Below are 20,879 nucleotides of genomic sequence, written 5' to 3' on the forward strand. Positions count from 1 at the left end.
CAAAAAACGAGACCCTCCAAGACTAACCCTTGAAGGCATATTTTTATAGAAAAAATCTCAAAGCACCACGGGCTACCTAGTAGACTAGGTAGCTCCTTGCAAGCCTAGCCTCACCCTATGCTCTGAATATTGAACTAAACTCTTCTAAAATGCAACATGGTATATGGATTATGGAATAGGATTGATTTTTTCCTGGAAAAACATATAGGAACGACCGTGGGTATATTAAAATATGTAGCCTTATTACAAAGTATTGATAACACAGACATATGTGTAATTGAACGGCGATGATTGACGAATGAAGAATTACCAGTCAAACTGCATAGACCTTTAGTTGTTTTTAATCCACCGATTGATATTTTTAAGGTCCTCCCGCAAAAGAAGATATTTTTAAGGTTCTACGTTGATAACATGTCACTCTAAATTTATTTATTTATTTTGAAACAAAGTAATCAAGAGGTATTTACAAATTTCAACCCAAATTTTGCCTTGTCCACATATAATTTGCCTCTCTAGTCATCCTACATAAGGGCGGAACAGGAAGACAGGAGAAACCGCAGGAATGAAAAATAAGCAAGGGCACTCGTTTGCGTGTGTGTGGCTGAACCGCTGAAGCAATGGGAGCAAAAGTCAAAAAGGCATTCACTTTTCACTACTTAATATGATCTTCTGTGAGCAAGCATCTACTCTATTTCACCCAAAAGCTGTTTGGGAGAGAGAGAAATAGGAGAGGCCACATAGTTCTATACATAGCTAAGCTGGGGTCTTCAAAAAAAATCTGGATGTTGGGGGGAGCCGTGGCCCCTGCTGGTCCCCCTGGCTCCGCCGTTGCTCACGCCTGCTTGCACCGCCAAGGCGCGAGAGGTGCCCTGGATGGCGCGGTCGCGTGGAGGCCGAGCTGGCCAGCCAGTGGTGGAGCTTCATGGGGCCAACCTTATATGTATGTATCTTAGCTTTAGGCCTATTTTCCACCAAAAATCAGCCTATAGTGATTTTGTTTGCCCCCCAGCCATTGCCCCCCCCCCTTGATTCTTGCCCAGGCTCCGCCACTGTGGCCAGCAGCAGACACGCAGGCACCGCGGCGGAGTGTGGGGGAGGGGGAGGGCGGCACCCCGGCGGCCTGGCCGAGCATTGGTCAGCGGGGCACGCACGCTCGGGGCTGCACAGAAAGAGGAAATCCCTATTCGCTGCTCGATGTGGCAAATTGTCGGGCGATTGCACAAATCAGCAATGCAAGCGACAAACATGGGCCGGCCCACTTCGAGGAATACACAGGTGCAGCCAACCGGTTTTGGGAACCTTCTAGAAGGTTCTCTGAACCAGGATTTTTTTCTGTGTTGTTTTCTTTTCGCTTTTCTTGGCTTTTCTATTGTACTTTAATTTTTGTTTTTTTTTGTTTTTGTTTTTTCTGCTTCTTCTACTTTCTTTTTCTTTGCTTTTCCGTTTTTTTTTCAAGTTTACTTCCTACTCAAAACTGTTCAGAAATTTCAAAAATGATATCATTTTTCAAATATTTGGTCAAATTTGTAAAACTTATGAAAATAATAGAATTCTCAATTTTTGTTTCCTTTTCCTTCTTCTATTACTATTTTCACTTTTTGTTTGTAAATTTCTGAAAATATTAGAATTCAAAATTTGTTTGCATGTTTGCAAATTTGTTCACAAACTTAAAAATTGTTCTGATTTCCAAATTTTGTGCACAAAAAAATGTATCATGTTTTTAAAGTTTATCTACAAATTCAAAAAATGTTTCGGGAATTTCAAAACATGTTGCATGTTCAAAAAATTGTTCAATATTTGGAAAATTGTTCACATTTTTATTTTTTGTCAAAAACATAACAAATGTCCAAGCTTTCGATTTTTTTGCACAAATTCAAGAAAATAGGATGTATTTTCAATTTGTTAGGAAATTCAAAAAATATTCTGGCAATTTAAAAAAATCACATTTCTATTCTGGAACAAAATTGGAATCCCGTTAAATATTTGAAATGCCTTGAACATATTTAGAATTCCAAAGACATGTTTTCAATTTATTTGTTTTTAATTTTACACCATATTTTGAATTCTTTGAACAAGGTTCGAATTTTAAAAAACATTATTTGAATACGAGAAACATATTTTTAATGCCTTGAGCATTCACAAGAATAGTTTTTATTTTAGAACAAAATAGGAATCCTAGAACCTATTTTTTGAATTCCTTGAATATATTTTAAATTCCAAAAATATTTTTTGAAACTCAGAACAAAATTTGTATTATATAAGATAAGTTGAACATTTTTTTAATTTCAAGAACATTATTTGAATCCTAGAAACATATTTTGAATGCCTTCGTTCTGAAGATCAACATCATTCTATTTTAGAAAACGTTGAAATCCTCGAACCTATTTTTAGAAATCCTTGAACATATCTTGAATTCCAAAAACATGTTTTGAACTTTACAACAAATATTTGTATTGTGTAACATAATTTGAACAATTTGTGTTTTTCAAGAACGTTATTGGAATCCTCGAAACATTTTTTCAATGCTTTGAACATTTTTTGAATTTCAAGAACATTTTCTGGATTTAGAACTAGATTGGAACCCTAGAATATTTTGAATGCTATAACTTATTTTAAGTTCCAAAAAGAGTTTTACAATTTTAGAACAAAATTTGAAATTATAAGATATTTTAAATTAGTTTGAACAAAATTTCAGTTTTATGAACATTATTGAAACGGCTTGACCATATTTAGAAATACATGAATATTATTTCAAATTAAAGAACGACTTTTTTTGAATTTTTTAATCCAGGACATATTTTGAATTCTTTGAACAATTTTTGGATCAGAACAATTTTTGATTTTCAGAATAGAATTTGCATCCTAGAATATATTTCAATGCCTTTAACATGTTATGAATTTGACGAACATTGTTTGAATTCCAATTTATTTTTTTGAATTTGGAACAAAATTCGAATGGTAGAACATATTTTGAAAGGATTGCACTTATTTTGAATCCTTAGAATGAAATTTAAATCTATAAATGATTTTGATTTTTCAAACAAAATGTGAATCACTAGAACATTTAATGAATCCAAGAACATATTTTGAAATTAGAAAAAAAAATATTGAATACCTTGAACATGTTTTGAATAATTGATCATATTTTGAATTAGAAGATTTTTTTGAAATTTAGAAAACAAAATTGAATCATTGTACATATTTTGAGTTCCTTTTGAATTGGAAGAACTTATTTTAATTTAAGAAAAAATTCAATTCTAAAACACTTTTTGAGTGCCATGAACATATTTCGAATTCCAAGAACAGATTTTGAATTATAGAACAAAATTTGAATGCTAGAACATATTTTGGGTGCCTTGAACATATTTTTGAACTCCTAAAACAGTTTTTGAATCTAAGAATAATTTCAGAAGTTTAGATAAAAAATTGAATGTTACAATATTATTTGAATTTTATAACAAAGTTTGAATCCTAAAACATTTTGTAAAATTATAAACATTTGTGAATTTCTAAAACTGTTTTTTTACATTTTTTAGGGAAACTATTATATTGACTTGGAAACATAAGAAGGAACACTTCGCTACTGACTTTCATATTTAACACTTTCTTCAATGTTTTCAAAACTTTTTTGCTGTACCAAAAGAAGGTGTTTCCTGTGTGTGGTATTCTTGCTTGAGAAACAACGAACCAAGGGAAAATCCACTATTACGTTTTTTCTAGTCCAATACACGACACATTAGAAACAGCGAACCAACTAATCCTCGAAACAAAAATAAAAATAGAAACAGCTAACGAACCACAAACAAAAATGAACGATCCTGGAAAAAGCGGAACAGAAACCGGAGCGAAGAAACAGATTCGGCCCAAATACCATGCCAGTTGGTCGCTGCGTGCGGAAGGACGCCAATTTGACGCAGAGAGCGTCACATAGGGGCTCCCCAGAAAGGAGCCTATCTGGCTTAGGCCTTCGGACCTTGGTGGCTACTGCTGGGCTGGACCCCGGCCCGAACCTGAAACGTGTCACTTAAATATATGCTCACATATTGGATGTAATTTTCTAAAAAAAATATTGGATGTAGTAAGATCTTATATTATTATTCTAAAAAATAAGATCTTATATTATGAGGGAGTATATTTCATGTTCTAAAAGAAAAAACCTTTAAAGAGAAGAATAATACTATATATAGGAAAAATAGACCCATGTGTGTATTGGAAAATAATTATGTACTCATGGTAGTCGGTACTCCCGCTCTTATATACCACATATATGAGTTCGGTATACCTCATAGATGAGTATCACGGTGGTCACATCTTCAACTATGGCATATGTAAGGAACTTTGGTCCGGCTTTATTTTTGTGTTCCCATGGCCATTGGGCCGTGGTAGCTATTCATCATTTTGATGATTTATAGTACTTTTAGCAAGGCATGTGTAGTGGTAGGTGTTGTGTAATGTGTATTCTTAGATGGTTAGGGATATCTATTCTTGAATGGGTTCCAGAACATAGCGTTCACCATTATGATTGCTTAAACGTGTTTATTATGAATGTCACTATCTTTAGTGTTTTGGGGTAGCTTGCATTACCAAGTGAATATGCGATAACAAGTTTGTAAGAGTAAGCATATCAAGGTTTTTGCTCCTATTTAGAAGCATATTTTGTCCCATCTAAACTGCTACTTTTACCAATCTCCATTAAGTTTAGATTATGCTCGTAGATGTAGACTCACTTTGTATTTTGGTTTTAAGATTGCTGATTTTGTATGTCCCCATAGTTAGATTTAAAATTACATAAAGTGGATTGCTAACTAATCTTTCTGTACGAAACTTGTACGAGTTTTTGCAAAGAATTCCAGAGACACAAGTTGGTTAGAAATCATACAAATAAAAAGAAAGTAGACAGAGTTATTAAGCTTTTCTTTTTTGAGATTATAAAGTTACCTATTGTATTTCTGCTCCTCTTATACTCTACATTCTTGTCAAGATTAGTAACTAAAAGTGTCAGCTTTTTGGTTAACTGAAGATGGGAACAAAATTTTGAGATTCCGAAGATTTTACGAAAATGTAAAAAAAATTGGAATTGTGAAAAATTTGAAAATTGAGTTTTTGAAAAAAATTAAAAAACCAAAATAAACTTGAAAGGAAAAAAATTAAAAAAGAAAGAAACAAATAAAGGGAAAAATAGAAACAGAATAGAGAAAAAACGAAAATGGGCTGGCCCAATCTTTGGCACCTTATGCGAAACACTGACTATTTGCCGCCCTATATGGTAAATAATGTTTCTCTGATGCATGGGCTTTTTTTCAAAATACTTTTTACAAAATGGTTTGAGACGTTCAAAACAAATTGTACAAAATGACACAAATTCGAAAAATATTCATGTTTATTGAATTGTTCACAAATTTAAAGTAATGTTTGTGTTTAAAAAAGCACGTTCTTAAAAATTGTTTTCAATGTTCAAAACATGTTTCCATTTTTTTAAATCACAAATTAAAAAATCATTTTCTATTCATGTTTTCGAAAAATGATTTTGAATTTCAAAAAAATTGTTTCAAGTTTTGTTCGTCTTTTCCCAAAAGTTAATGAAATTTGCAAAAAAATGCTTGCATTTTTACAAAAAGAATCAGGATTTCAAAAACTGTTGACATTTCAAAGAATATTCAAATTTTCATATTTATTACTTTATTTTTTTGGAAAGTTCAAAAAAAATTAAAATCAAAAAATGTTTAGAATGTTATGCTACATTATGTTCTTAAACATTATCGTTGGCCATTTTTTAGTAGGAGCTGTTTGTTCGAATGGCTAGCTACAAGTGGTCGAGTTTTTGATGTCGTGACTCTAATCCTTCAACTCATTGTTGTTTTTGATTTTTATTCGTGCCTTACAAACACATGTTGTTTTGGTAACTACCAGTGGCCTAGCCCAGACGCGAGCTATTGTGCATCCCACATGCCATTTGACGATAAAAGAGAATATGTTGGTTGGCTATAATTAAAAAAAATTGTAGGCAATAAAAGAGGATATGTTGGTTTGGCTGTGATTAAAAAAAGTGTAGGCAAGTGAGCGCTAAAATAATTAAAGAAAATAAACCTGGTAAAGCAGGGACTACCTGGTTATGGGCTGATTATGACAATAAAATGGGATGCGCTGCAATTAGTAACCCATCCGGTTACGCCATCGTAGGAGAGATGGTCGAAGCAACATGCCCCGAAGGTCACCTGCAGCCAAAAAATGCATGGAGGCGGACCCAGAAGGGATAAGGCATGAGTTGAGTGGTGGCCACCACCCCAACCGACCCCACCATTATCAAGATCTCGTGGGCCAAACATGACCGCTGCGGAGACCGTTTGATGGACAAATCAATTATCTCCCCCGATGCTTCTCGCAAAACAAAAATATCCCGTTGCAACGCACGTGTGTGCTAGTATATCCTTACCTAATAATAAAAGGACTATTGCTTCTGTCCGCTCACCATCGTAATACGCTTTCGTCCACCGTCGTAATACGCTTTTACAATTCGTTTGGTTCCGTTCGTCCATCACAAAAGGCGCGACCCCAGCCCAACTAGGCCACCAACGAAAACGGCCCACAGAAGAATTAAAGGCTGGTTATATCAACTACTATTAAATATAGTCCCACCTTACCTGCTTGCATCCAATTATCACAGTTTATGTACTCTTTTCAGTTCCCTGGAATATCCTAAGCTAAGGGTTAGGAAGGCTGGAGACGCTTGGTTACCAAAAAAATGAACTTGACGGCGCTTGTGGTTTCACCACGACGGTGAGGAGCAGGGCAGCGGCGACCATGGAGGCGGGCCTTGTGAGGTGGTGGTGGGGGCATGGAGGTCTTGTGGATGGAGACGAGGAAAATGGAATTGGGGGATTTGGTCTTCGGTCTCCCTGTGGTTAGGGCGGCGCTGGATGGAGACGAGGGGATTACTCCTGGCTAGGTTGGGTTGGTGTGTTAGTTAACTAACGGGGGCTGACCTAGAAATGTGCTGCTGACTGTTGGGCTCCTTAATCTTATTTTTGTTATTTGCTCTGTCAATGCACAGTTAATAATAATTATTCGATCCTCAAACAAAAAAGTTAATGATAATTATTCGTATTACAATATTGGTACAGAGTCAACTATATACCATTTACATTGTTTAGATATATTTTGAGTTTGGCATAAGCAAAAATGTTTACAATCTATTAACGTGTAAGTGATAATTGATAAACATTGTTATCTGTAGATTCATCCATCTATTGTAACATGCAAGCATGCATGACTAGATTCTTTTTAAAATTTTCCAAAAAAAATTGTCAACACTGGACATTTGTATCTCGGATGTGATGTATTGATATGTTTGGCGATATTTACAGATATATTCCTACGTTTCATATATTCCTAATTCCTGAAAACACGAAACAAATCCTAAAAGAAAAGTCATTTTTTGTATTTAAAATGACTACCATTGACCTCTCTTTTATATTATTAAAACATTGACCATGATTGAGTCTGTCACAACAAAAGGAGACCCCAATTTCATGGATGACACTTATTCTCCAGCTGCAATGCACATGCCCTTTTGCTAGTATTAGTTAAAAAGTTAAGAGAGTTTTACAACTATCCAAATTACATCTCATGACAATTATTTATGCCAAACAATTTTCACTAGATTTTTAACTATAGCGGTGACCAAAAGCTTGGCCTCCTTCAAGATAATGCAGAGCAAGATTGGCGGCGGGGCGCTCTTGTGACAGAAGACACGTGAGTTCCTCTCATTCTAGACAGTTCAGGAGATAAACATGGTGAGGAAGGCCAAAGCTTTCCTGCCTGGGTTGCTCCGGTTGCCCCCAACATTGTTAACGTCTTACAAACCACATTATACCGAGCAAGTAAAAAACCACACCAGAAACCAGCCAATCAATGAGAAAGTGGGTCCAGTTCCGAGAAGTTAGAAGCAGAATACCGAAGAATAAAAACACTCCCTTCGATCCATATTTTTTTTCCAAAACAGAGACAAAGATTGCCTCATCTATTAATTAAGCAAAAGAGAATTGCCCAGTTAATTACAGAAAACCGGGCAAAAACAGGAATAACAAGGGCCAAGCCCACTCCCATAGACCGAAACACACAGGGCAAAACCCACCCTAATCGATGATAAGTCGACCTACGGCCAGACAACACAGCTCCTACTCTAGCGGATAACTCAGAAGAACAAAACCAGTCATCGTACACCACAGGGCCTGCCGCCGCAGCTTGGACTCCACAATAACAAGCAAACCGACGCAAAACCGTGGACACGCCGAAGAAGAGCCATATTAGTTGTCACTCAAACGGGTGTATCTAGTATTGAAATACGTCTAGATACACCCATTTGAGCGACAAGTAATAAGGATCGGAGAGAGTACCCCGAAAATACATGAGGTGTCACATCCACGGCAAATGGTATCCATCATCATGTGGTTACAGTACTTCGAGACCCGTTCACACACGAGTTCTCAAAGCAACCACGATCACTTAAGCAGAGAATAGTTTTACCCATCCTGACATACAGTGAAATCAGACCATAGAGAGTCTACTACGCACAGAACACTACAGGAGGTCATTCAGTTTAAAATGCTTATTAATCAGGCTTTAAACACGGCCTTGTGGATCATCGTCTCCTTGGAGCTTCTCCGGGTTCGACGTCTACGAGTTGAGCACCCCATTGCTGTCCTGGGCCGTCCGGAAGGACACAGATCCCCATCGGCCTGTCAATCGTGGCAATCAGGGCGTTTGAGTTCACGATGTCCGAGATATGCTTCTCTGCTTCCTGGGGGAGGACAACGAGGTCCAACCGTCCAAATCAGATACCGTATGCACCAAAACTGTAGACAATTCAAAATTATCAAAATGTGAGGGCCAACGTGCAATGCAGCAGCAACAACAACAACAACAAAGCCTTTAGTCCCAAACAAGTTGGGGTAGGTTAGAGGTGAAACCCATAAGATCTCGCGACCAACTCATGGTTCTGGCACATGGATAGTGAGCTTCCATACACCCCTGTCCATAGCTAATTCGTTGGTGATACTCCAATCCTTCAAGTCTCTCTTAACGGACTCCTTCCATGTCAAATTCGGTCTACTCCGACCTTTCTTGACATTCTCCGCACGCTTTAGCCGTCCGCTATACATTGGAGAGAGATTCCCAGACGTGCAATGCAATGCAACTAATTTTGTTACGGTAAATTCTGTGCTAATCTGTTGTTGTATAATCATACAGTATCGATCTTGTGCCACTACTGGGTTGTCTGCTCTGTTGGACTATTGGTGCTAGTCACAGATTGCCCAAACCTTCATGGGTTGGACCGTGTCTCTTTGCCTTTGCTTCTATCTTCTATATATGGTGTATAGTTTGTGCCTTCTGTTTCTGAAAGAAAGGCGCAAGCTTTATATATTTATGTTAAATGAACATCAGACACTAAAAAACAACATAAAGGCTATCCTCCTGACAAGAATGACTCCCATTTGCTTGAATAACACCATGTGTCCATCATGCGAGGGCGTTGCACAAAGTTTTTACTTGCCCGGCACATTTTGCAATTTTCTAAACAAGTTTACTTTATATGTGCATCAATCACTTTAAATTACATATGCACAAAGTTTTTACTTGCCCGGCACATATATGTGACATTCACATGCTTGGTAGGAACGCCTACGGACAGGGTCCAAAGCCCTCTGTAACAACTTAAATTTTCTAAACATTTGAAAGTGACATACCAGAAAGACGGAAACAACGGACGTTGTGGCAGTCTCCTTTGCTAATTTACTGCGGCTCCACCTGGATGTTGTGGTCGGCTTGATAACTGGAATGAATAGGATAGTTGGTTAAATTTGCTTTATCTGCTCTGCTCCGGTCACTTCTTTAACACTGTTCTTTTTAGTGTCAACGGTTTCCGATTCTAGATCTTGAACTTTGCCTAAACTCCAACTTTGGTCCCAAAGCTTCCAAACCCTCAAAAACGAACATTGAACTTAGGAAATGATTCACGTGACCATCATCGGCTGATTTGAAACCAAAACACATACAAGGTGTATGAATTAAGCACATAGCTTAGCCCTAGCAACTACTCCCTCCATCCCGTAATGTAAGACGTTTTTTGACACTACACTAGTGTTAAGAAACGTCTTACATTATGGGACGGAGGGAGTAGATCACATATTCCAATGTCTACCAGTATTTACTATTTATAGTAGATGTGTTTTGTACTCTCTAGGGTAGTAAAAGGAGACAAATACAATATATGCTACACAATACCCTGACACTGTCATACACTTTCTGCAAGTGACGTTACCTCGTTGCTAATGTACCAATCCATACTTTCCAAACCTTGAAGCATATCGATAACTTTCTTCATTGCAGGTCTTTTGGTCCGCTCAGGATTCACGCATATTAGACCTATCTGGATGCATCTTGTTATTTGTTGGCAATCTATTTCAAGCGATGTATACCCCGGTTCTATTTGCAGCACATCTCTCCATTTTTTAAGTTCCTGCGAAACGAGAACTTAAATTGTAATGTTACCATACAATGGTAAAATGTCACATGGTCTCTAGGAAAAAGTTTATGCAGATTTGCCTTACAAGCTCGATGAATTCTTTGGAAGATGTTCTAATATCATATGGGTAGTCCCTGTGCCCTGTTATTACCTCCATGATAATCACACCCAAACTGAATATGTCAGACATAGGTGTGATTATACCTCGTAGGTATTCTGGCGGCATATAGCCTCTGCATTAATTAACATGAGCAATCGAACATAAAGTTTTAAGATGTGTTTCTTACTAAGCAATGGATTATCAAGGGGCATTCACTTACAGCTTTCCAGTTGTCACTGCGGTGTGAATAGTTTGTTTTTTATCAAACAGTCTTGACAGACCAAAGTCTGTAATTTTTGGTATCATATTTTCATCAAGCAATATGTTTGCCGGTTTTAGGTCCAAGTGAATAATGGGACCATCGGATTGCTCATGGAGGTATTGTAGACCATAGGAAATCCCCTCAATTATTTGGAGGCGTGTGGGCCAATCAAATCCGTAAGATGCATCTGCAATTGTAAGTAATAGAAGAGCATTCTATAGATGATGTCTTAAAATCTACAATTACCGGTTTACTCTATATATAGAAAGACTTTGAAATTTATATTGTATATTCTCAGTTCTGTTCATTCATGAGTATGGTTTTTAGGAACTATGATCAAACAAGAAAATTGCAACCTCAAAGAGAGATGAAAAGTATAGAGAAACAAGAACTATTAAATGCCATACCTGAAATGTATTTATCAAGACTTCCCTTAGGCAGACACTCCAAGCAAAGCAAACACTCAGTGTTCCAAGCAAAAATGAATTTCCCTTCATGAAGCTTACGTAAATGCTGTGTTTCATAACAGTAGCCTAGTAGTTGCACTATATTTGTGTGCTTCAGTTTCATAAGAAGATTAACCTCATTCTCAAATTGCTCCTGTGAGCTTGACATTGACTGCACAAGCTTCTTCACTGCAACCATTTTTCCATTTTGTAGCACTCCCTGATTACAGTCTCTTATTAATATGGTATTTCTTTCTCGGTCAAGTATTGTTTGCACTTCACTAGTACAGAAATGAGCATTGGATGTGTCCTTCTGAGGCGGTTTTGGCAATAGCCCCTCGGATGCGGTTATATTTGTTATAGAGACTATCGGAGGTGGTTCTGGAAACAGCCTCTTACAGAAATGTAGGGAAAGGCTGCGTACTATAGACCCAAAGTGGTCGGACCCTTCCCCGACCCTGCGCAAGCGGGAGCTACATGCACCGGGCTGCCCTTTTTTACTATCGGAGGTGGTTCCGAAATTGGAACCACCTATAGTAATAGATGAAGGCGGTTAGTTTTATGGAACTATCTACAAGTTGTAAGTATTCGAGGCAGTTTCTTTGTAATAACTGGCTCTAGTATGTCTACCACATAGCCTATATATATCCTCTACCACCGCGCCCTATGCCATTGTTTTTTTTTCCAAGAAAACGCAAAAGGCTTTTGCGTTTCATTTCACTGGGAAGAGGGGGGAAAATGCCTCCTAGGAGGTGAGTTTACAGCGGCATTGGTCAGTCAGTGTACGTCCCAGGTTGTGGGCAGAACAACCCTAAGCCCCTGGGCACCGGCTCTAACCCAGCAGCGGGCCTCGTCTTTAATCTGATCAACTAGGAATCTACCGAGGGTGTCGCATTGTCAAAAACGCACGCGTTCCTGTGCTTCCAAAGCATCCAGGGAACAAGCAAGGCGATAGACCTGAGGGACTTGCGATGTGTTGCAGGTGTTTGCGAGTTCGCTTGCTGCCACCAAGCCATGACGGAGGTCTCTTGGGCTGGTGCACGGATCGGCATGCACAGCCAGGATAGGATGGCCTGCCAAGTTTGATGAGCGAAGGGGCAGTTCAGGAGCAGGTGCTGAATTGTTTCCGTGGCTTGGTCGCATAGAAGGCACCTGGGGTGATGCTGCAGTCCGCGACGAGCAAGCCTTTCCGCCGTCCAACAGCGATCTTGATTCGCCAACCAGTGGAAAAATTTGACTCGTGGTGGCGCCCAGCTTTTCCGGGTAAGCTTCCAGGAGGTGCATCGCGTGGAGCCATGGAAGGTGGCCGCATAGCAGGACTGTGCCGAGTACGAGCCGTTGGCAGTCCACCTCCAGAGCAACCGGTCAGGGTCGTTCGATAGGACAGTATGGTTCACCTTCTGCCAGATCATCAGGTATTGGCCTATTTCGTGGAGGCCGAGGACTCCCTGGATGTCACGCGCCCAGGAGTTCCCGAGCAGCCCTTCCGCCACCGTCCTAGAATTTCGGCGCCGTTTGGGGATGCACGTGTAGAGCAGAGGTGCCAGCTCGCGTATGGACTGACCGTTGATCCAGCGATCCTCCCAGAACAGGGCCGTCAGGCCGTTCCCAACAGTCATGGTGGTGGAGGCAAAGAACAGCGCGCGCTCCTCCGGCGAGAATCAAAGTTTTAAATAGCGTGCTAAGACTCTTAGCGGTGGACCTCTTCTAAATGCTATAGCGTGCTATAGCAGTGCTATAGCGCGCTATTTAAAATGTTTGCTCTTGTGTTTGGACAAAAGAACCTTAGCGCAGGACCTTTTCTAAATGCTATAGCGTGCTATAGCGCGCTATTTAAAACAAGGGCGAGAATTGGAGGTCAAGCCCCTGCCAAGCGCGGTCCGAGTCCACACGTGAGAACCAGAGCCATCGTAGCCGGAGCGCCATCCCGGCGCGCTCCAAGTCTCGCACCCCGAGCCCGCCATACTCGATGGGGCGGCAAACGTGTCTCCACTCCCTGAGCAATGGCGCGTCCAGCCCATAGGAATCCCCTCTGGATCTTCTCAAGCTGCTTGAGAGTCTTCTTTGGAGGGGCGAAGGCCAGCATCTGACGCACGGGGATAGCACTGAGCACCGACTTGACAAGAGCGAGGCGCCCAGCCTTATTCATGAGCCAAGCCTTCCAGGAGGGCAGCTTGGTGGCCACCGAGTCCACCAATGGTTGCAGCTGGGCGGCAGAAGGACGGCACGTCGTCAGGGGGATGCCGAGGTAGGTAATAGGGAGTTGCGCTACCGGGCAGCCGAGCTGGTCAATCACCGTGTCCGCCACGCGATCTCCATGGAGAACGGTGGCAGAACTCTTGGCGTAGTTCACCTCTAGTCCACTCGCCTTGCCAAACATGGTCAAGATACCCTTGATGGCAGCCACATCGCCCGGTGTGGCATGGCAGAATAACATGATGTCGTCGGCGTACAGGGAGATCGCCGGGATGTGCCGGCATGAGTGGAGCTGCTGGAGAATGCCAGAATCAATGGCGCGGCACATCAGTCTGCCGAGGGTGTCCACGGCGAGCACGAATAGTTGTGGAGACACCGGATCTCCTTGGCGCAGCCCGCTGCGGTGCCAGATCGGCGGGCTGGGCTCACCATTGATCAGAACACGGGTGCTAGACGTCGAAAGCAGGATCGCAAGCCATTCCCGGAATCGGTCTCCGAATCCATATTGGCGCAGCACCTCAAAGAGGAACGGCCAAGATAGGGAGTCGAAGGCGCGCGTGAGGTCAAGCTTGAGCATGATCCGCGGGGCTCCAAGTTGGTGAAGCATCTTGAGCGATTGCCTGACAAGAATGAAGTTGTCGTGCAGGCTGCGGCCGGTGATGAACGCATTCTGATTGCGGCTAACCAATTTGTCCAGCCTTGGTGCGAGATGCAGCGATAGGACTTTGGCGAAGAGCTTGGCCATGAGATATATCAAGCAAATCGGCCTGTAGTCGCGAAGTTGGTGGGCGTCGGCGCGTTTGGGCAGCAGGGTCATGAATGCCTGGTTGAGTTTGCTGAATCCAAGACCCCTCATCACGTACAGCTGCTAGAAAGCATCCATGAAGTCTTGCCTGACAATGCTCCAGCAGGCCTGGAGGAATTCCGCGGTGAACCCGTCTGGCCCCGGGGCCTTATGGGCAGGGAGGCGCTTGACCGCGTCCCAAACCTCCTCGGCCGTGAAGGGCGCGTTGAGGGCAGGGAGATCGCTCGCATCGATGAGCTGCTCCAAGTCCATTGTCTTTCTCTACTACTCGAAGGAATGACGGCGAGGCATTTCCTATCAGAACCAATCGAGGGTGAGGGCATGGGTAGCACTGCATGGGATAGTGTAGCCGGACAAGGAGTTGAGTGTAAGTGGGTTGGCTCTCCCGTCGCCACCTCCTCCGCCACCAAGCCTTGCCGCCGACCATGGAGGACTGCTTCCCGCCACCGCCGCCATCATCGGCCGTTGCCACCAAGTGCCAATCCTAGGAGGAGGCCCTTGTCGTGGCTTCTACAACTACACTGAAAAGGCGAGCAACCCATTATATTTGTTTAGTCGGTATGCGTCTTTTCTCCGGAAGATCTTGCCAAAACCTTCGTCTCCACCCTCGGTCATATCAGGCTAGATTAAAGGGGGTGGCACGACCTCCCTAGCCACCACTGCCTCGCCGGATATCCTAATGGTCGACCCCGAAGACACCCGTGCGGCAGAATGAAAAACCGCCTCCAGAGCATGTTTAATACCATCTCCAAAGCCTGATTATGTAGTGCTTTAAGAAAACACAGACATATATGCATTAGACTTACCTTATATACCACACCAAAACCACCTCTACCAAGTATTCTCTCATTGCAAAAGTTGTTTGTGATGTCTTTCAAATGCTGCAACGGCATATGGTCAGGTGTTGGTTCTATCTGCATAAAGAAGTTCTTGGATCAATAAGTAATTGCACTTATGTCATTTTAATAGACCTTTTGGGTCAATTTGGAGATCTCTTCCAAACAAAAAGTACTGAGACTATTTCGTATTGTAACTATTAGACAAAAATATGAATTAATATGTAGAATTTTTACTACAAAAATGAAATCAGATCCCCGTTAACTTTATATTTTTCATTGTTGTGCTACATTGTAATTATTATAGACTATTGCAATATTACTTTCATCAATATGGATTTCATGGAGAATCTAGGAAGGCACCATCATGGCACATCGAGCTAGAGAGGAGGGGTGGTCATCGGGTAAAGCGGGAGGGTAGGTTTTGTCAACACATAAGTTTGGCAATTTTTGGTATTATACACAATTTTACAATTTAAAGGGATTGGTCTAGCTATCCTAGTACAATCTAAGAATTGGTCTTATTTTTTATGTTAAGATTAAGATAAATATTCGACCAACAATTACCTATTAACATGTAATATGCATGATATACATTAGTGCGGCCAGGATGTTACATGGATGGTGCAACCTAGGTGATTGTTACTAGCAAATAGAAAGCCAACATATCAGCTATATTTTCCAAATCTGCTTCTCATCTTGTTTATTTTATCCGTAACAGGACATTCCTTTTCCCCAATATAACAAACCTACTGCATGGAAAATCCTTTTAAATAGGATTCTTTCCTGTCTTCATATAAAAGTGTAATAAACTGATTGTGCAAAATGGCATTTTCCAAGGTGCTATATGCATTTGTTCCTCTGTTATTATACTTTTATTTTACAAAAAACTTTTTACATTACAGATCACATTTTTAGACAAGGAATATTGATATAAAAAACCAAACAAAATACATATCACTACAACAATCACTATTTTGCACCTGCATATCTGTTTCATGGTCTCCATGCATAACTGCGAACTGTTGCACATTTGTTTCACTACAACAATCAATATTTGGCACCTGCATATCTGTTTCATGGTCTCCAAGCATAATAGCAAAATGTTGCGGAGCTGTTAAAGTTCCCTACAAAAAAGAAGATAAAAAACTGAATCAGTGTTTCCTTTGTTTATTTAGCAACTATTAGTCTCATTAGTTTTATTCTCATGGGTAGAGAACATCTATATCTTTGTGTCTCAACGTGATAGTGATGGAGGAATGGTTGTGACAAAAGGAAGATGGAACAAGAGACAAACCTCTAGAACGTCTCTATAGTGGACAAGAACAATGTGATCATAAGCCCTGCAAAGATGAATAACTCTGATTATATGTGAATTGAATTTTACACGTTGATAAACAATTCTTGTTCACAGGAGGAAAATACTAGGAAATCATAAATAACAATGCAACAGTAGAAATCATAGTAATGACAGGACATAATACCAATATTTTCTAGAACTAACTAGTACAAGAATGGATGTGCCTACTTTGGAGACTCCTGATAAAATTATAGGATTGCCCTTAGGAATACATTCTCTTGCATCGTTTGCATGATCAGAAAAAGTGGTAGGACATCACAAAAGTTGGAATGCCTACCAGGGATTGGTGAACAGTGGTTTCTAGTTGTTGGGAACATCTCAGATGGATGCTGAAACTTCAAAGTGACAGCCATTGGCAGAATAACTTGTGAATACGAGTTAATGCAACAGGCTTTACCATAGTGCAGGAAAAGAAAACTACATGTGGTGATGGACTACAAATAAATCCCCCCACCCCCAAAAGATCTTCCACGAGGAGTATGCATACAAAGTTGCTACGGGTTAGAATTCTACGAAAAAGCACTTGCAATTTAAAAACAGTGGAGGCACAAAAAAAGCTTATTCGAAGCTTTAAGAATTCAAAGCATAGGATACAGAACATAGCATATTCTTTCTACAAGTAAACAGAGTCCTTACGGTTCAAGCATCCAATAGATCCGCCTCATGAATGTAGGATTTTCTTCTCCACGAGCATAGTAGCAATTCAGTGCCTTAACATTATCAACCTGGAGTTCCCAGGGTCAAAGGAAGAAAGCATATTAACTATCCAGCTTATCTGATTCAGTCATAACAACAATGATCTCAACTATTTATTGGATTTCCCAGAAGTTTGCTGCCAAAACATAGTATGATTAACACTTGAACTCTTATTAATAGAGAAGATAAACATTGAACAAACCTTAAGGTACTCATGGGCTTCATTACTGCTCTTCCCATTCGTCCTTTTATGCCATTGATACCCATCATTCCGGAAGAAGTGGTGTACCCTGCGGTTGAAAAGAAACCAAGAACCACCTGTAATTTCAAAACAAACTAGGTTAATCACAACCAGGGTTAGAGAAGGTACACGTTAGCTTGAATCAGATATCTCGCAAACAGAAAACAAAAGGCTGATAATTATTACTCGGTGGCCTCTGAGGGGTCTTGTGTTGGATCGGGAACTGCTCAAAATTCCGCAATATCTCGAGAACCGCCCTAGTCTTAAACCAAGCCACCTTCGCCAGATGTTGCAACTTTTCTATGTCGATATCTGAATCGGAAGAATAAGATGTAACAATCTTCTTCCCAACCAGAGAAGAGATAAATGACATCATAACTGGCACAAATAAGGGATTTTGTTGCCATGAGTTTCGTTAATGAAACTGGATGGATCACCATTTATACCAACCAAAAAAACATGATGGACGGAGGGATCATGGTTTCAGCACACTAGGTTAATCACGAACATGAGTTAGTATGCAGCCTATCTAGGATCCGGCACCAAATCCATTCACCTATTTACTAAGCCCCACCACAAGCAACCCAAATCCAATCGCCCGGTGCTTATAAAAAAATTAGCAGCAGAAATAGCACCTGATACTGCCAAGGATTGCAACGTTAGAACTAGTAACTACGAGGTGCCGCAAGGTGTTTTTTCTTGATCCATTTTTTTTCCAGTAGGGGGCGGAAAAACCGATTTATAGAAAATCTCGGAATTTCTGGATTTATTTCAGCCAAAATTTTCAAATGAACTTTAAATTTTTAAAAATGATGTCAAAATATGTTAAATTTAACCCTCACAAAGAAGTCTTCCTCAGGAATGGTTGATGTTGGGATTTTATCAAGTCATGCCTGCTCCTTAAAAGGGGTCTGGAAGTTATGTCAAAAAGTTTGTAAAACGGAGATTCAATTTTGCAACGTCCAATTGATAATTTATGTGCCAAAATGCTAGGCTAGGAGCTATGTTGCGAAAGTATATAAATATAAACCCCATTTACATTGTTCTGGTAGTTTAAATCCAAAAATTCAAATTTTCTGAATGGTATCATTTTTTTTTCTGGAGTCCACCAAATTTTTTGGTTACCAGTTTGCTGCTGCATCGCCCTGGCCTGACGAACCTGCATGGAATCCGGCCTTAACTACTTTGCTGCTGCATCGCACTGGCCCAACAAACTGGGGCGCCAAAGTGTACTAACCTCTGTTTTTGTTTTTTGTGATTAGATTATTTAATAACCTATATGGTGATAAATCTTTTTTGCTGATGATTACATTATTTAATTGTGTTGTAGTGCACAACTCAAACAACAGTGGGCATATGCAGTATGGTGGAATGATGAAACTAAACTGCACTATCTACTGTGACCTTCACAGATTTGAGTCCTCATCTCTCTAGTGTGTTGGACTTGGAATGACGATGCTAAATCCCATCGTGGTCAGGAAAAGGGCACATGAGATGGAAACAAGTGAAAGCACATGTCAAAATGTGAAATTTTGGTGACCTCTGCTAAACCCATCAGTATGTTTTATCTGATAGTTACATTGGAGGCGCATGTCACACATATACCTATGAGAAATCGCAAACGAGCACGTGTGTCTGGTCAATAGGATAATGTATTGCAGTGTGTGATGCATCCCTTTAATGAAACTCTTTGCTAATGAAACTGGCTTCTCAGCGCCCACTTGTAGTTTTCTCTATGTCAGAAAATCTATAGCAGACAATGGTATATCTTCCATAATGATATAGATCTGGACTGTGCAGGAAAACATATATGTATATAAGAAAAGAAAAATATACAGAAATACACACCGCTTGACAGTACTAAAAAAAGAGAGACAACAGAGGGAAAGAAGCCCCCCGTCTGATTCTTATACCACTAGAGCACAGGAGAGTTGCTAAACAGAGCACACAGGCCGATTAAGTTGTTCATGGGTACAGCTAAATAAGTTGATGCATTTCAGATCTGGAGCTAGAAGCACACCGGAAAGATATCGCGGAAAGTTGAAGGCACTGATTTTACCTGCAGAGCTGGAGGCCAGGGTGCTCATGATGGTGTTGTGCTGACGGATCCGACCCTAATTGGCTCCCAGAGGCTGAAAGGCTCGAGCTGCAGTGGGGAGAGAAGAGCTGCGGACGCCAGAGATGCAGTTCGTTGGGCACGGAAGAGAAATTTAGTCAAACTAGAGACAGCCGTCGTCTCTAATTTTTAAATAGGCGGCGCTCCTCCGAGCTTAGGTACTTTCGGCCGTGATTGCAAAAAAAAAAAAAAAAAGGTACTTTCGGCCGTTGGATCACGTCATGGACGGCCAATATCATACCCGATCCAGGGGTGTTTTCGTCTTTCCACTAGCCCGCCCCCAATCACCGTGCTCCTCGAATCACCGCCGCCGCCGCCGCCTCCGATTCCGCCTGAGCCCGGCCATCTCCGGCGACCCCGAGGCACAGCTAGGGTTAGTCGTGCGGGCGTATCAGGGGCGTAGAGCAGCGGTTCAGGCGGTGTGGTGGCCCTCGGCTGAGCCCTCGCGCAGCTCCTCTCCGACCTCGCGCTCCTCCCAGTCGCCGCTGCGTTCATCCACTCTGCACCTTTGCTGCGTCCTCCTCCGACCAACTGCTTCTCCGCCTGGTAATCACTGCTCCTCCTCCTCCACCTCTCACTCTGTTGGCTTACAGAAAACGGAATTTCAGGTTGATGGTAGACGTTGCATCCTCACCATCGAGCATCGACTGACATTTTTTTGGAGAATACAGTCGTGGCCCCAACTCCGCCGAGCATGGCAGCCAGCCGGGTTTTCTGCTCCGCTGCCTGCAGCTGCTGGCCTCCGTCTGCACATTGTGGCCGTCCTCCTCAGCCATCCCCTGTTCCCCACATCCCCCCAGTGAGATCCCCTTCATGAAGGAAGTTCCACTTTCAATTTTTTTCCTCTCTCTGTGCAGCCTGTAGCATTAGTGCTAAACTCCTAATTGCGTAGATTTGTTCTTGCAGACTGTGGGTCTACTTTGTAATTTGTATAGCTCAAATTCATGTTGAAATATGGTAGCAGAATATTAGGTGCCAGGTATATATGTTTTTTTTTTTTGCGGGGTGCCAGATATATATGTTAACCCTTGAGCACAACAAATTTATATTTGCAGACAGAGACAGTTAAATGCACCGTTTGTTTTTTGCTTGGCTCATGTGTACTTGCGCTTAAGCATGATATGCCAAGGTTTTGACACATCAGGAGCTGGTGTCAGTTCCACTCAGATTGATTTTTAGTTTGAGTTTCTCAAGTTCTGGAAACAGCAGAGGATCGATTAGCATTCTTTGTTTTGCCGATGAGTATATGTGCGTACATAAGAAATGTGTATGGTGATATCTGCTGTGGTCTACATA

The 20,879-nt window shown here is 41.1% G+C and overlaps 1 protein-coding gene across 5 annotated transcripts; it reads right to left on the reverse strand.

The window, feature by feature from the left end:
• Nucleotides 1–8,410: 8,410 nt before the first annotated feature.
• On the reverse strand, nucleotides 8,411–19,693 carry LOC119312882 (putative receptor-like protein kinase At4g00960). Of its 5 annotated transcripts, none has more exons than XM_037588666.1 (13): nucleotides 19,527–19,693; nucleotides 17,654–17,779; nucleotides 17,429–17,544; nucleotides 17,167–17,255; nucleotides 16,468–16,513; nucleotides 16,154–16,297; nucleotides 15,141–15,248; nucleotides 11,295–11,553; nucleotides 10,846–11,074; nucleotides 10,611–10,758; nucleotides 10,322–10,519; nucleotides 9,747–9,832; nucleotides 8,411–8,800 (listed from the first exon to the last, which is right to left on the reverse strand). In XM_037588666.1, exons 1-12 carry the CDS (start codon nucleotides 19,552–19,554, stop codon nucleotides 9,788–9,790), a joined length of 1,536 nt encoding a protein of 511 aa, XP_037444563.1. In that variant the 5' UTR covers nucleotides 19,555–19,693; the 3' UTR covers nucleotides 8,411–8,800; nucleotides 9,747–9,787. The 5 variants fall into 5 exon arrangements, with proteins under 5 accessions (XP_037444563.1, XP_037444560.1, XP_037444564.1 ...); XM_037588664.1 differs by having other exon boundaries at nucleotides 8,745–8,855; XM_037588665.1 differs by lacking the exon at nucleotides 8,411–8,800 and adding an exon at nucleotides 9,034–9,396.
• Between the last annotated feature and the right edge of the window lie 1,186 nt (nucleotides 19,694–20,879).

Source organism: Triticum dicoccoides, chromosome 5B (genome assembly GCF_002162155.2).
Source record: "Triticum dicoccoides isolate Atlit2015 ecotype Zavitan chromosome 5B, WEW_v2.0, whole genome shotgun sequence".
Classification (NCBI taxonomy): domain Eukaryota; kingdom Viridiplantae; phylum Streptophyta; class Magnoliopsida; order Poales; family Poaceae; genus Triticum; species Triticum dicoccoides.